The sequence below is a fragment of the Leptonychotes weddellii genome, chromosome 12, assembly GCF_054177405.1.
Source record: "Leptonychotes weddellii isolate Sample4059 chromosome 12, ASM5417740v2, whole genome shotgun sequence".
Lineage (NCBI taxonomy): Eukaryota > Metazoa > Chordata > Mammalia > Carnivora > Phocidae > Leptonychotes > Leptonychotes weddellii.
The window spans coordinates 71,195,457-71,211,728 of record NC_138380.1 but is presented as its reverse complement, the minus strand read 5'-3'; the positions used below and the strand labels follow the sequence as shown (position 1 = coordinate 71,211,728).

Below are 16,272 nucleotides of genomic sequence, written 5' to 3'. Positions count from 1 at the left end.
TTCCAAAGGAGAGGTGGATAAGCCCAAATGACCATTGCGACCACTGTGGAAAGTCCTTACAAGTATGTACCACTTGTCCCTCTTGATCTCATTTTCAGTTAAACCTAGACAACCGCAGATTAACTCCATGATGTTCCAAGCCTGATACACTGCAGCTTTCAGTTCCCTTGTTAAAGGACAGATTTGTTTCCGTATCACGTTTGAATGCAGAAAAATTATGTAACTATACTATTTTATAAGCTATGTAAAAATATACCGTCTTCCTGAAAGGAAAAACAAATCACAAAGAAATAGTTTTCGATAGTGGTAATTAACACTTTCTCTACGTCTGCCTTCTCACATTCTTCTTGTCTATTGAGGTCCACTCTCCTTGTACCCTATTTTTAAAAGTCCACTGACGTCTTTAGGGAGATGTGATACTGCCTTCCTCAGAAGTTCTACTATATTCACTGTACCCAAGAACCTACTTGTCCATGAAGAAATGGTCACATGCCATATGTGTCTGTGTGTGTTTTACACAGAGAATACAAATAAAAAATATGTATTAATTATAATAATGGAATTTGTAAATAATTGAAATTTGCATAGTTGATGAAAATCTAGGTCCATTTAAAGGATGATCACAGCAGAGCTGAGTTTATTCTCTTGAAACTTCAAATTTGAAGATAAAAAAACTAAAATTTCTAACACATGTGATGAAAATTCCCAAGTACTTGTCTAGTTTTGATTTGATCTCACTTATAAACAACCTTGTTTTGGCTTTCCCCAAATATATTCCTTAAGGGCTGGGATGAACCTTAATTACTTTTTAATGTCACTTAATAGATCTGATTTGTACACACAGCACTCTTGGTAGTAGTCCTTTTGTCCTTTCCTGTGGATACCTCTACTTTGTCCCAAGACCAACATTATTTTATAAGAATTTAACATCAAGCACTGTAAATCAATGTATATTCTAAACATCAATTCTAGACCTATAAGTGGACTAAGCAAATTAGTTGAGTCAAAGATAAGAGGAAACAGGAAGGCATCTTAGCAAGCTGTTGGACAGCAAAGCCAGAATTCTCTCAAAAGCATGAACAATGAAATATAGTCACTTTCAATTTTTTTTTAAATGATTGTACTTCCAACTTTGTTTGGTAGAACTGATTTGTTTTACACAAAGGTTTGGATACAATGAGATGGACGATGAGACATTTTATCTTTAGTCATTATCTGGTTCTAGAATAGCCTCCCTCACTTTCTTTTCTGGCTAAGTGTATCGAGACATGATAACGAAAAAAAAAAAAATCAGGGTGTTCCTTCAAAGACAAGACACAACTCCTCCACCTGGTTCCTAAGATCTTCCAAGATGTATGTATTGTTATATATTCTCCACGTCTTACTTGCAGGCGAGTAAAGATAGCCAGATACTTTGTGATTCAGTCCGGAAACAGGCTTGGTTCAGAGGAGGTACTGTTTGTGGAGACCACACTGCTCCCATACCCTTTGTGTGCTTCTAAGTGCCTCAACTGAGAGCCTCCTCCTCCAGGGTCTAGCACTAAGCTTACTTTTCCCTACATTACAATGTACAATTCACATACAATGAATTGATTTATTACATACGTACATTCTTTTTGTACTCACTTATATAGAGGCATTTGCGTTTAAAAAAACAAGGTGTGTCAAATGAAGCCCAGAATCACTCAACAAGTCACATGAGCCATTTAGAGGCTAACGATGAAAAAGAATAGATCTAGCCTTGAGAACCTCACTGTCTGGCACAACAGAGATGATCCTTTTAAGTAATTTTACAAACCAAAGAAGTCATTTGACATATTCAATAATCCTAAACTCCGTTTAGTTCGCCGATGAAGACTCAAGTGGGTGATGCTATATTTTATCAAAAGACACGTTTATGATATCGGCAACAGAGTGAGTTACTGTGAGATTTGGTCAACATTGTTTCCCACGTCATATCTCTCCAAGCAAAGAGAACCTGGAAGCGCAGTTTTAATGACTCATTTAGGAGATGACAAGATTCCCTAAATTTGTGGTCTCTTTAAGTTTTGCCCTAAGCTTGTAAAAAATCCTAAGATTCAATTATTCTTCATATTTATCAACAGCATTTTATTTTTGCTTATCTTCATTCCCTAATTTAAGTGTATGTAAATTGTATATTTTCTTATCCTGGGTTTGACAGAGTCCAGCTTTGTTACTGTTTGGAAATAGTGTGTGAATTCCTATTTATACTGATGTTTATGTCTTGGCAATAGAAGGAGATAGTAACTGGAGACATTCAGACGTATTTGTGTCAGATAAAATTTATTGATTCTTCCCTATGTTTAATTATGATAATAACTTAAAACAACCTACCAATCACAAGGGGTCACTTTTAAAAATATACCGAATGTGATTTACTAAACGTTTTACCGTCTCAATTAGCTACTCTCCAGTTACAATGGCAATAATGTGTCACAGGCAGGCTGCATCATTTCTGTAAAGAACATTTTATGATTCAGACTTAAAAAAATAGATATGAGCGTATATATATGAATGTATATAAAATATTTAATATACATATAGACACACGAAGCTGTCCTTCCATCATTCTGATGGTTTGGTACTACTATTTCACTCATTATTTTGTTTTACATTTTACAGATCAATTTCACTTGTAAAGTCTTATTTAAGTTAAAAAATTTGTTTGTTTATTTATTTATAACCATTTACTTTTCTAGGGTCCAAATGTACCAATAAATGTATGCATGGAGCACATCAAAATCTTAAGCAAACTGCATTTTAACTAATGCTTCTGCACTGTGCATGTTATATCTCCTGACTCTTCTGCCAGTTTTTCCAAACTTGGCCTCCACACATTACTCTGTGTATATTTATCCTAGCAGCCTGCCCATTTCCAAACTAATGAAAGGGCTGTCACAAATTGCTAGTGCCACCTATTAGTGGAAGCATAGAACTGCAAATCATGATAATCCCTTTAAATAGCACCTTAGAAGTCATGAGGGGTAAGATCTATCCCAAGACTCACACTTGTTCTAATTTATGTTTACAGCTGCTGGTCTTTTTAAAATAAGCTTTCACTGCATGCACTAAACTTAGATACTGTCATGAGTTTTGGAGATTTTGCCAATAACTTTGCCCTAATTAATCATTTTATCATAATTTTTTTTTCATAAATGTTTGATAAGTGCAATGTCTTAATCAATTAATATGTAACTCTCTGTGCTATAATATCATGACTTTGAAAATGAATACTGTTAGATAATGACCGATTAAAAATTTACTTTAGTACTGGTTTCTCTGGAAGGTTTTAGAACAATTGAAATACAAATTCTATTTAGCATAGTCCTGGCTTTAGATATAAAATTCTCCCAAACATGTAAAGGTGTGATATTTTGACTTTTGAACTGTGACATGTAGGTGTGTCACTGAAGTTTAAATGAGAAAAAATGGGATAGGAAGGTAAGCCACAAAATTTCTTATTGCCGACTTAAGTTCATGATAATTTTCTAAGTTATTTAAAGTACATATCTGAAGTACAATTATACATTCACCCTAAGCATAAATAGATTATGCTCTGCAACCAAAAGTTTACTTTTATTTCCTTACTAGGAATATATGCGATCATATTATTAATTTTAATTAAATTTATTCTTGAAAGATCTTTCATTTGCATTAATGTTTAGAATATAGAATTTAAATGTAATTCAGCAAAAATCGTAACATTTTTGTTAATTATGTTGTTTGATTTATATGTGATAACTGAAAGTAAGAAAACAAAGAGAAAGAAGTTATCACAGATCTATACATCTATTTAATTGCCTAAATATTCATGTATTTTATATCATTGTCAGGAGTGGAGTCTTGGAAATAATTTATATGAAGAGAAATAACAACAAAGTTAGAATTGGAAAAATTATCTCTTCAGTATTCAGGTTTCTTTAAGCTAGTAATGACTGAATATCATTATCAAAATCTGGTGGGTTAGAATTTTACATGGCATGGTTTTGTGGTCTCAGTTATTTTCCTGCTTGCTAAAGTCTACACTGTATAAATTATTATTTCAAAGGCCAATCTGGTTGGCAGCCTTAATCAGAGAAGGCACAAATTGGAGACTTTCACTAGCCCACATTTGATCTGACCAGGATTGGATCACAAGATGTGTGACTGAGCATCTTGTTTTATTTTATTTTTCATTATTTTGCCAGAATATATTTATTGAGTAGGTGAATAAAAACTTCTAGTTTCCAGTGTGCTTAAATTGAAGATTTCAGAATCAAAATATGATTTTTAAAGTTATCAGAATTTGAGAAGAAAAGGCCATGTTAAATAAGGACCATTAAGTCAGAGACCTGATGTCAAATATGCAGTGACTATAGGAGAAAAGATATTGCAATGAATTTATAACTTCTTGGCTCTGTGTGGGTGTGTGTGAATATATATATATATATATATATATGTATTCAATATATATATATATTCCTCTACCTTTCATAGATACTTTTCATTTTAGCTATGAGGAGATTATCAGTATAAGACATATTCCATCCTATAGAAGCATGTGAATACTTGAGATATCCAAGAGGACTTTTCATAGGACCCAAAAGATCATGCCCACTCTAAAATAAATAAATAAATAAATAAATACATAATTTAAAATATGAAAATCATTGTAAACCAGTAACAAAATTGTTGTAAAGCGTCTGTAAATTTCACAACCTGTAGGTTGCCAAGATTACTTTTTCTCAGCTATAAGACATTAATGTAAAGTTTTGTCATTCAAATATACCCAGATATTCATGTATGTACACATAAATATGTTTGTATGCGTGTATCTGTGTGCTCTGGTAGAAGTAAAGAAAAATCCTGAAAAGTTACCAAGTTTAATTAGTAAATCATTATTCGTATTAATGAAATTTGAAGTGATCATAATGTACTGAGCAATGAAAAAAAAGCTTTTCTAAATTTTATTTCATAATTTTTAATTAAATATTATCTTCTGTTATCAGAAAGATCTGTGTGAGAATTTTGATTTAATTGATAATCGCATTGTTACAATAATTAGATTCTGAGGGGAAAGAAAACCTTTACAAAGTATGAAAAGAAGGCCTTTAAAACATTTATTTAAGCGCTATTTACTAAATCCTCCCTGTGAAAGTAAAGTTAAAGACATTGATTTAACCTTTGGATTCACATGATCACCATCACATTCAGACTTGCATATGTCTTTCATTTCTACTAAAACTGAAGCACACAGTGTCCTGGAAAAGCTCATTACATTGAGTGATGGAACATTTGTCATTTGTTTAAAACCCCAAACCTAATTTATTTCCTTGTGATTTCCATAGGTTTTTCTGAAGTCTTCATTGTACCACACACTCCAAAAGGAAATTATATGATAGTCTGGTTTTTCATGAGAAAAGTGAAATCTGACTAGTTTTGTAGGAGAAATAAACAGTTATGCATCAATTTTAAAAAGAAACATTCTAACATTTAGTTCTATTACATATATTTAAGGAAGGCAAAAGTATCTCTGAGAGAATGTTTCTTGAGGATAATTTGTATGTGACTGCTGAGATTTACAGAGTTCTCACATTTGCTTCCCCCACAAGGATTCTAAATCAGATTGGTTCAGAGGAAAAGCCAGCATACCCCATTTTTCTAATATTATCACTTCTCCAGATGGTCCTGAACACATCTATTCAATCCCTTTTTCCTAGAAAGTAAAGAGGTACCTTATTAGATATATATGTACATCCACTACAAAGGCTTCCTTCTTTTTCTTCTTTTTCTTTCTCATTTAACATATCAAATCTCTTTCGTTTCCTACTAGGCAAGATGACAAGTAGAAAGTAAGCACAGTGATTGCCTGAAACTTCGTCTTAGCAACCTGAGCAATGAGAGTTAATGGTGGATCTTTGAAAACAAGTGACCATGGGAAATTAGGGTTGGCAGGGATTTAACTCTTCATGAATCATGCTGGAATATTTTTAAGGGCAAAGCACTGGATGTTTTAACCGTGTTTGACATCTAATTAAGGAGGAAAAAGAAGTAGCTTAAAAAAAAATCTCTATTATAGTTTAGAAACAAAGTACTGACAATTGGCTACCAGGCATTTGCTTTGGCAAAACATGTAGAGACAAAAAGGTAATGACAGACCAATAAAATGACAGAAGAAAAATTGCTTGGGCCATTCCTTTTCTTCTTCTTGTTGTTGTTCATTTCACAGTTTATTTTACCAAGTTGCTAAGCCCTAGGTATTTCAATAGAATTGTTATGTAGGTGTGGGGCAGTTTGTGATTAAAAAAAATAATAATAATTCTAATGGATGCCATTGCTAAAAGGAGTTGATAAAGACAGTGTCCAATATATACATATTGTCAATATACACAAGTTTAAAGCCTGTACACATATCAAAGGACAATTCTAATTAAATGCTATCTGTTTAGTATATAGAAAGGAATGGCACCTCTTCTATAATGAAGAGTAATCTATTACCATGGAAATAAAATTCTTGCAAAATAAATATAATTCTCGATTCTTATTTATTTTACAATTTATTTAGCATTTAAACAAGTGTCCCCAAATCTAGTAGATTTTTAAAGCGTGTTTCAGGCTTCAAATTTGTTACTCTAAAATTATAGCATACAGCCATTCTCATCTTCAAGAAGTAAAGTTGCCTGTGAAACTTACTCATAAGGCATATAAACTTGGGTAAAATCGACCATCAACCTAAGTATTATTTGATGGCATTCTCTTCAAGAATGAAAATGGAAAGCAAAAACTGAGGAAAATACAGATGCCATGATATCATATACTATAAAAATAATTTAAAGACAGTTACTAGAGATATAATAGAGATTTAATTAAATATTTAATAGAGGCTATATAATTTTTTAAAATCTTGTCTGATAAGTACAATTGCAATTCTGTTTGCTAATGTTTTAAATCCATTTCCACTTTAATCACTAGGAAACTATTATAGGAAAAATAAATGTATCTTTCAACCCAATGTGTTTTATCTAGCAAGTATTAATTCCAAATAAACACATTTAATAGGTGTTGAATTTTCTAATCCAAAGTGTGAAAATTACATCTCTCTTTCCTATTTGTGGTCCTCATTCACACTAGAGCATTCAGAAAGAGATGTTCCCCATCATGTGAAAATTAAAGAATATGTTTCTGGCATAAAAGCAGTGTGCAGTAGACAGACATCTCTACAGACAGATTTAATGATTTTCTTTCACATTATAGGCTAAAAACAGAATACAATTGAAGCTTCCCACTGCCCCACCCCCAATTCCCGAAATCTGAGAATCATAAGAAAGCAACACCTTAGGGAGTAAAAGTACTTGAGTTAAAGCATTTTAATCTCCAACTCCATTTTTACTAATATCTCAGTTATATAAATACTGTCTTTCATTAAAAGTTTTATATATATATAATTTTCCATCTATGTTAGCATTATTTGATACATCTATCTATAAAATCTGTATAAACAAATATAGGACAAATATTTTCTTTGAAGTCCTCATTAAAAACCAAGCATATGCATTAAACTGTGACCAAATAAAGTACTAGCAACCATGTGATAAAGCTTTTTTTCCTTTCTTAAATTTATACTCTTTTTGAAAAGAAGTTCCCACAACTAGCTGTACAACCAGAAAGTAATGTCTCTTCAGTTCTCACTAAAGTACATATGGAATTAAATAACATTATATTTCAAAGGCTTTAGCTTTACACCAATTAGCCAAATACACAGTCTTTTGTACAATCATAACACACTGTGGAAAAACTAGTCTGTTCCCTCCAGTTTATATTCTCTTGGCAAACCATGATCTACTGCTTATGTTAAGCATCTGATTGTCAGATTTGAACAAACTGAATATTCATGATGACGATTAACCATTTAGTGCCTAAAACTAAGAAAATACAATTTATCGTAACAATTACTATAGGTGAAGCATTCACATCTACAAAGAGACTATTTTTGCAATAGCAATTTTTTTAAAGATATTTTAATAGAAGTAGAGTCAGAAAAATTAACAGAACATATGATCACATATACAGCTCAGCATTTACCAGGCATTCAGCTCTTCTCTGCAAATGTGATTAAATGTTCTTTGTTTGCATTTAAATTGTCATATATCAAACAGGAGACATGCTTTTATAAAAAAGTGTTTAAATCATCTCAGAAAGATACACACAATCACATAGGTTTCCCAGGTTAAACTCAAGGTTTTACGGTTTGGGTTGGGAGGGAGTTCAAGGAATGAAAAGGTTGGGGCAGGGTGGGGGGGGGCAGGGGTCATTACAAAGCTAGCCGAAATAAAAGAAAAATAAAGATTTACCTTTGTAGGATAATTTCAGCCTTGGTACATTGTTCTTCCCATTTTGATAGTTTGCTCTCGCTGTAAGTAATACTCCCCAGAAAAGACAGACAATCCTAGCGAACCAGCCCATGCTGCAGACGCTGTAGGTCCTTATGTTGCTTCAGCCTTCCCTCCTGTATTGTGCGGCCAGAGAAGTTCAAACAATCTGGAAACTGGAGGTAACAGGTGATTTAGGTCAGTTTCATTCATAAATGCAGACAATCAAGACCTCACGGCAACACTAACACCTCTTCTTCTGTAATAGTCACTGAAGCACAGAAACTTCAAACCCTCCAAAAAAAAAAAAAAAAAAAAATCGAGCCAGGCACCGGATAATGAGGCACAACTGTTGTGTGGAAAGAAAAAAAAAAAAAAATTAACAAGGGCTGCGGCAGTGGTGCTTAAGAAGCAGTTCCTTTTATCTAGGCTCTTCTGATAGCCGGTGGCGGACTCTAATCCTGCTCTCTGCTTCATTCGGCTCCGGGGAAGCAGAATGAAAGGGAAACAGAGAAAGAGAGAGAGAGAGAGAGAGAGAGAGAGAGAGGAACCGTCAGCAGCGCGGACTTTTCCTGTACACATGTAGGGAGAGATGACACAAGATCTCACAGACAGGTTTTCCCAACACTCACTAGACTGGCTGACAATGGGAGAACAGGCGAGCTCAACCCACTCCCCTTCCCTCTTGTCACACAACACATGCAAAAAACATCTCATAGAGATTAGAGCCGGGAGCAGAACCCTCCAGCGTGCCTCTCTGAAAGGCATGGAGCTATAAATTTACTTCCCAAGGCACGCGTTGTTTTATAGCCATTTTTAGGTGCAATTTTGATTAAAAAAATCTGAATTCTGCTACCCACAAAATTTACAACTAATACTCATGATATAGTTCCTTTGAACTTGTGTGTTATATGTGTGTATGTATGTGTATCTATATACATATAGATACATATACATATGCATATGTGTCTATATGGGTATCTTTTTCACCACTATAACTTGAACCACTGAAGGTTTTAAAGCCTTGTTAGGGATCATTCCCTCTCCCCAACAAACCCCCTTGGCTCAACTCCCCCCTTCCCCCGCCCCACTGCAATTTCAGTGAAGAAATTCCTAGTACAGCCCATTTCAACAATCAGTTCAAGACAAATATAGGTCCACTGAGAATTATAAATTACAACTCAAAGGGATACCCAGAATTTAAAAACATCTATGGTTTTCCAGCTTCTGGAATGCCCTGGCCAACATTTGTAATGCATCACACATCTCATTAATTAAAGCCACTTTCCTAGTTTTGGTTTAAAGGGCAGAGGAAGATGACAAAGTTCACAAAAGTCCCTGCTGAGTGTCAAGGACCAACGTAAAGAGAGTATCTCTGTGTCTTCATGACCTGGTGAAGGGTTACTAAATTTTCTGTGCACATGAATGTGTGTGTTCAGGCAGTCATACAGACACTATTAGTTCTTTCCTAAATACACATTTTGTCTGAGGTGTTTCAATTTCCTCTTCTATTTTTCTTTTGATTTTCCCCAAAGCTGATATCCTTATAGGATTTGGGGGGTTGGGATATATAGAAGTTAATAGGACAGAACTTTCCCCTCTTAACTCTCTCTGCCCTCCCTGCCCCCCATACAACACACACAATTGAAATACAGAAGAGAGACCCCTACTTCAATAGTATGGAAATTTCTCAACTGAAACAAGAGGGTGAGTCTCCCAATTACAAACGTAAACACTTACTGAAAGTGGCTTAGTATTCTTATGGAAAAAGATCTAAGCATCGCCACTACAGCTTTCAGGACTTAATGTCAACAGACCAATAGGGAAAAAGCATCTCCCTCCCCTCCTCCCTCTTTCTGTCCATCCGTCTCTCTTCTGTCTCTCTGTCACTGTCTCTGTCTCTCTTCGTGTGTGTGTGTGTGTGTGTGTGTGTGTGTGTGTGTGTGTGTGTGTGTAGGAGGAGGAAGAGGATGAAGAGAATTTAAAGGAGGGACAATGGGGGACGGGATGGAGGGATTCTCTCTACTTCACTAGATTGATTCATCAAACTGACCGTATTGTATTTGTCAGTTTCGGCAAGCCTATTGATCAGTCAGTATTGTTAAGAAAATAAAATCCAAAAATAATGTTGATTTTACTGATTCCCACACTTGTTATCCTGAGCACTCTTCATGCTCTAGGCAATGGATTAAGGCTACAAACGACAAGAGGCTTGTCTCTCTTCCATGGATTACTCTCTATAGACATTTATTCTACAGAGGAATTCATGTTACTTCGGGATTACTTAGAGGATTGGACTAATGAATTACCTTTTGAAATATCACATATAATTAGTTTAAATAGTTGCACCCTTTTCATTAATATGCATTTTAAATGTCTTTAAATATTTATTTTTTCTCTAGCTCTTGGTACCTAGGGTAGAGGAACAAGTTTATATTTGTCAAAACTAAACAGGATAAGCAAATTTAGAAATGTATCCATTTCACTTGCGTAATGTCTAATTCTGAAACATTCTGATGTGTTCCAGGAAAAAATGAAAGGTTGTAGGTAAAATTCAGATAAAAGAGGATCAGAATTGAATCCATGGGGAGGAAAGACATTCAATATGGATTTTGAACCACAAAATCAGGACAGAGTTATTTAATTTTGTAAAACAAGTAGTTTAAATTAATGTTGAAGTCTGGAATTTGGTAGCATAGACACCCCATGTTTAGAAACACACACATAATTAAAAAAAACCCATTTTCATTATTTATCTGTTTGATATTTTTCTTACCCTCTAAATGTTTTATGATCTTTGTGTCTTTTCAAATGTTTGAAAGCTTAATAAATTCACCTTCACATTTGCTTATCTGTGGACTTTTTATTTAAAAGTATGAAAACAGTAAATTCTTTGGGTAAGCATAACTTTGCTAGACTGATTAAATTATAAAATAATAGAAAAGTGTAGGCATGCCATAGATATTTTAACTGTAATTTAAAAGAAAAGAAAAGAAAAGAAAAACTACATGCCTGAAAAATACAAAAGTATTTGGAATCTATATTTCTACCTCTTTCGAAGTCTTTGACTTTCGTCAGGGTTCAAGTCGTTTTCAACTTTTTTCTTACACTCCCAAACACATAAAGGATAATGAAGGTTAAACATATTTCTCAGCTGAGGTAGAAACAAGGTAGGGGTGGATCTGGATGGGTGTTTATCAGAACTTTTCAAAATCTGGGTGAAATTGAAATTTTGATTCACCCCCCAAGGAACATCACTCCCTATTCTGACAGTCTGTGGCCGAAGCTCTGGCATGAATAAGTCTGCCCTATTTCTTACCTTAGCCATTGATTTTAGCGCATCATTTACTACTCTTTAAAAGTCAGAAATATTATATTGACCTTTAACATTAAATTTTATTTAAGGCATAAATGAAAAATTTTATTTTGCTTTTTTCTCAAAGTAGTCTCTCATTCCATGATTCTCTAACTCACGGTCTATATCATGTGCTATAATTAACTTTACTTGCAGGTGAATCCCTAATATCTGTTTAAATTTCAACTTTTCAGATGTGATTAACTCCTACTACAGAGTCAAATTTGAGCAGGTGCTTACTACGATGATCAGGCTGTTATATACATTTCTGTCATGTAAATCAGCAATTTTTAACCTCACCCCACTCCATATTGAGATGGATTACAAAGACTTTCGAGTGAGGGTGACAGTTTTCTGGGTGGTGTGCTTGATTTCCTAGAGAAACAACACTTCCAACTTCCCATCAGGTTGGTTAAATTTTGTTTTACCCCAAAGACCTGTATAGTCAGAGAAGATACATATTAAAGGCTTTCTCCACTGAAAATGTATTTTTGACCTTTGCATGTATTGGATAAAACCGATGTGATATTTTTTTTAAATGCCTGCTGTCTGAATTTTATTTATTATGAAACAAATTGGGATGGCCACCAACATTGTAATTTAAGAGCAGAAATGATTGTTCTAACTTGTGAGATGGTATTCCAAGTACTTCCTCAGGTTATAGATACCCTGGATCTTACTGTGAGTGGTAGGAGAAAACTCTTCCTATATTTGTGCATAGAAGAATATAAGGAGAAATATAATTTAGATGTATTTAAAAATTTAGTGCATTAAATATACCTGAAGTTATGGTGCACTTGGGTAAACACACTTGCCTCTCCCTGTAATCCCACTCCACCCCTGTTTTATTGTGGTTGAATAGAGCACTGCTCTATTCAAATATGTGCTTCTGACAGAAGTAGATGACCTTTTCTACTGGGTCAGAAATACCTGGGTTCAGAATTTTAGAATGAGTTGGTTAACCAGTACTAAAAACAGATAAATTTTCGGTACCCTCTCCAAGGTGTTACTCAACTGAGTCACGTAAAAACAAACAAACAACAAAACAAAAAAAACCCTGATATTAGTTTCCATCTAACATCTGCTATTTCTTACTTTTTTTTTTTCTTCAAGGGATGCTTCATTGTTCTATGAGAAAGGCCTCTGATCAACAGAATTACAGCAAATGTTGTAGTCGAACATTTGTCCTTGTTCTGACATCTCATGTTGGAAATTCATTTTTAATGAGGGTTTTTCTGGTACAGGGAATTTGAAACCTTTTCTTTTTCTAAAAAAGAATTGCGTGGGTGAAAACATTCTTTAGAAGATCAGAAGACATCTTATTAATTGGGCAAACGAAATAGTTGATGCATTCTATGTTCTAGCCAAAAATGATAGATTTGAGAACTACTGTAGTAGTCACTGGGAGCTGGGGGTGGCAGGTTAAAAGCAATATTTAAGAAATTAAGTTAAACTTTTCAGAATCTGACCCCTGTGAATGCTTTTAGTATAAGCAACATGTGAAAGCATGAGTTGAGAGGAGGAATTGGTAAAAGGCAAAGGGAATTCACTCTCTAGGGAAGCATTAACTCTTCCTTTGCTCTTTAACCCCCCTGCCCACACCCCTCTCTCCCCATGCCCTCCCCACCCCCATAAATGGAGATTTCAAGAAAATAAGCTCATCCCTCCTCTGGGATGATTTTGTAACAGCTTGGGAAAAAAACAAAACAAAACAAAACTGTTTTGTGTTTTCTCTTGTGACATCAATGTTCATGATACTTTAAGGTAAATAGGGAACTCAAAAGACTCCTTGTTTTTCAAATGAATTGAAGTGATAAATGTTAGATGAATGCAGGAGATTAGAATCTGGCCAGTCACATTACTTTTGGCTGCAGATTTTAATAAAAGTTTTAGACAATTAAGGGTATCAGAAATTATAGCGGAAGTTCTTGAATAGTAAGGTGAGGTGGTAGATTCCCTTTCTTTGAGGATCTGAATTGTGGGGCTGAGTAGGTGTGTTTTATTGGGTTACCAAGTTTGAGTGGGGGATGGAAAAGAGTGACAAAAAAGGGATGCATTAACATTTTGTTTATGGTTGGAATCAGAGCTGCCAGAAGTGGCTAAAATCCAGTTATTAGCAACATGAAGGATTATTTATCTAGTCTCTCTTCTTTTGATGTCTTAAAGCCATCGTATTTTTCAACATTTTAAAATGTTTTAAACATGGGAGTTTTTCTTTTCCACCCTCTCTTTAAGGAGCTTGTCATCACTTACAGCTTCTTTATCAGATTATCTGATAAGTGAATGCAGTGTCCCTGAATATTAACATATTGAAATAACAAAACAATGAAAATATCAAAATACCTGCTTTTTTTGCCTTTTTTTTTTTTAAAGTGTCTCCACCTCAACTCAAATGGAACAAGAAAGTTTTCAAGTGAGACAAAAATCCCATTGTTAATACTGATCAGTACAGGCCAGGCAGTGAAGGGGAAAAAATGAGGCATCCATGGAATACCAATGAAACGAGCAGGTTGGCTGTTGAGTGTTTCAGAATATGAAGTTATTAATTATTTGGCTTTCAGTAAAGGCATATCACACACCTTCTCACCGAATAAATAAATAGGCAGATCTGTATTAAATAAACAAGATGAAGAAACTATGTAGGGGTGTTTCAAGGATTACTTTACATCTGACTCAGGCAAAGCAGATGCATATAGTTTCCTTTTGTTACCCACTGTTTCACCTCAGATGTTAAGTTTCCTAAAATCTCTATATTCTAGGCACAGGCCTCCCCCCTCCTTTTTTTAAAAATGTTTTTAAAGAGTTTGCAACTGATAATGATGGAGAGCAGAAATGCTGAAACCTAGAATTAAAGGTCTTTAAAAGGGTTTATTATAATGGCAAACCCAACTGTCTGGCAATGGTGACTCAAAATCTACAGTGTGTTCTGGTTTTCAAGGGCACAGATTTCTCCAAATTGCAAGAGTTAGGAAGAAAAGACCTCAGTTATTTTCTTCCCTTTTCTCTACTGTCTCAAGTGTTAAATATCATTTGGTCCAGTCTATGCACCCCTATTTTCTCCTTTGTGGCATGGGGGCGGGGTTAGAATGATATGCCAGGTTTCATTTCACTGTGTTGGCTACAAGAGCACTTGTCACCTTATGGGAGAGATTAGGAAATGTCTTGTTTATCAGCTAACAATTTATTATTATTATTATTATTAATAAATGATTTATGAAGAAAATTCAAATCTTCCCCATTTTTCCTCAGGGCCCATCCATACAATAAATCTCTTTGAAAATCAATCAACATAAATTCATTTTCTCATGCCTGCTGTATTGATGAGAAGAGAAATAACATCCAATATGCCCAACCTTGACTCTTCTTAAATTACAGATCCAAGTTGAAAATGGTTTGACTTGAGGACTTAAATGATAATGTGATGATTCCCATGCTTGTTTTTTAAGAGTTGATCCATGGCTTTGGTAATTTAGAGCAAAGACCCCCAAATACCTAACAGAGTGAATATTATAAAACTCTATTTGAGGCATAAAAATTTTTTGAACTTACAGCTTTTAATAATAAGTGAGTGCATTTCTCTTCAGTGTAACTTTGTAGAAATGGCATTTGATTTTTTGGTTTTGATAGAATCAGATGGTTTAGTGTTTGGCGATCTCATTTTGACATATTAAATAATTACTACAGATTTAATGATGTTGTGAAACCTATTTCGATTCTGTTAAGCCAAAATAAAAATGTTTAGAGAAATAAGAAAACTAAATTTGAGTGAATCAAGCTCAACATACTAATCCATTTCTTGGGCTGTCAACACGAGTTTGAAGGCATTTGCCACTGTGTGGAACCCGGCAAACCCCACATGGTTCCAGAGATGCAATTGTAAATAGACTCTTTCTTTACTCTCAAATCCAGTTACCTGTGAAAACATTTTACTTACCATATTTCTTGCATTATTTATTTCGTATTTACCTGTTCATTCAACAAAATTTTGAGAATCACGTAGGTGTCAATCATTGTGACTTGCAAAACAAATTCCAAGTTTTTTGAGAACAGTGATATGTATTCCCAGTAAGGAGCGCCAGTTTATATTTTATTTTTTGGTAACTTTCTACCACAAAGCATAAAAACTGTCTGCAAAGCTTTCTGTGCCTATTTTGCCTAGAGGGCTTTATTTATTTATTTAAAATATAGCTCTACTGCTATTTTCTTTATTTTATTATTTTTTTAATTTTTAAAATTTGTTTTAATTTTTATTTTTTTAATTTAAATTCAATTAATTAGTATATAATGTATTATTAGTTTCAGAGGTAGACTACTATTTTCTTTTCATCAAACCCTGTATCTGTTTTCATTCCTCATATACTATCTTCTCTGTTATTGTGGAAGACCCTAGCTGATGACAGATTGTCTACATATTTTGTTGGATTACTTATGATTATAGGCTATTGTATTCCCCTAAAGTTAATCTGCCTATATGAGGATTTTGCATTAGGGACTCAGGATATAAGATCGCTTGAAAAAAAGAAAGAAAGAACAGAAAAGGTCTTGCAT

General features: G+C 34.2%; 1 protein-coding gene across 1 annotated transcript in view; it reads right to left on the bottom strand.

Moving 5' to 3' along the window:
- Nucleotides 1–9,080, bottom strand: part of SEMA3A (semaphorin 3A) — a 202,927-nt gene extending 193,847 nt beyond the window's left edge. The window contains exon 1 of the mRNA XM_006727083.3: nucleotides 8,352–9,080. Within this exon, the coding sequence (XP_006727146.1) occupies nucleotides 8,352–8,463 (112 nt within the window). The 5' untranslated portion in view covers nucleotides 8,464–9,080. The remainder of the gene's footprint in view (nucleotides 1–8,351) is intronic.
- Nucleotides 9,081–16,272: the final 7,192 nt, after the last annotated feature.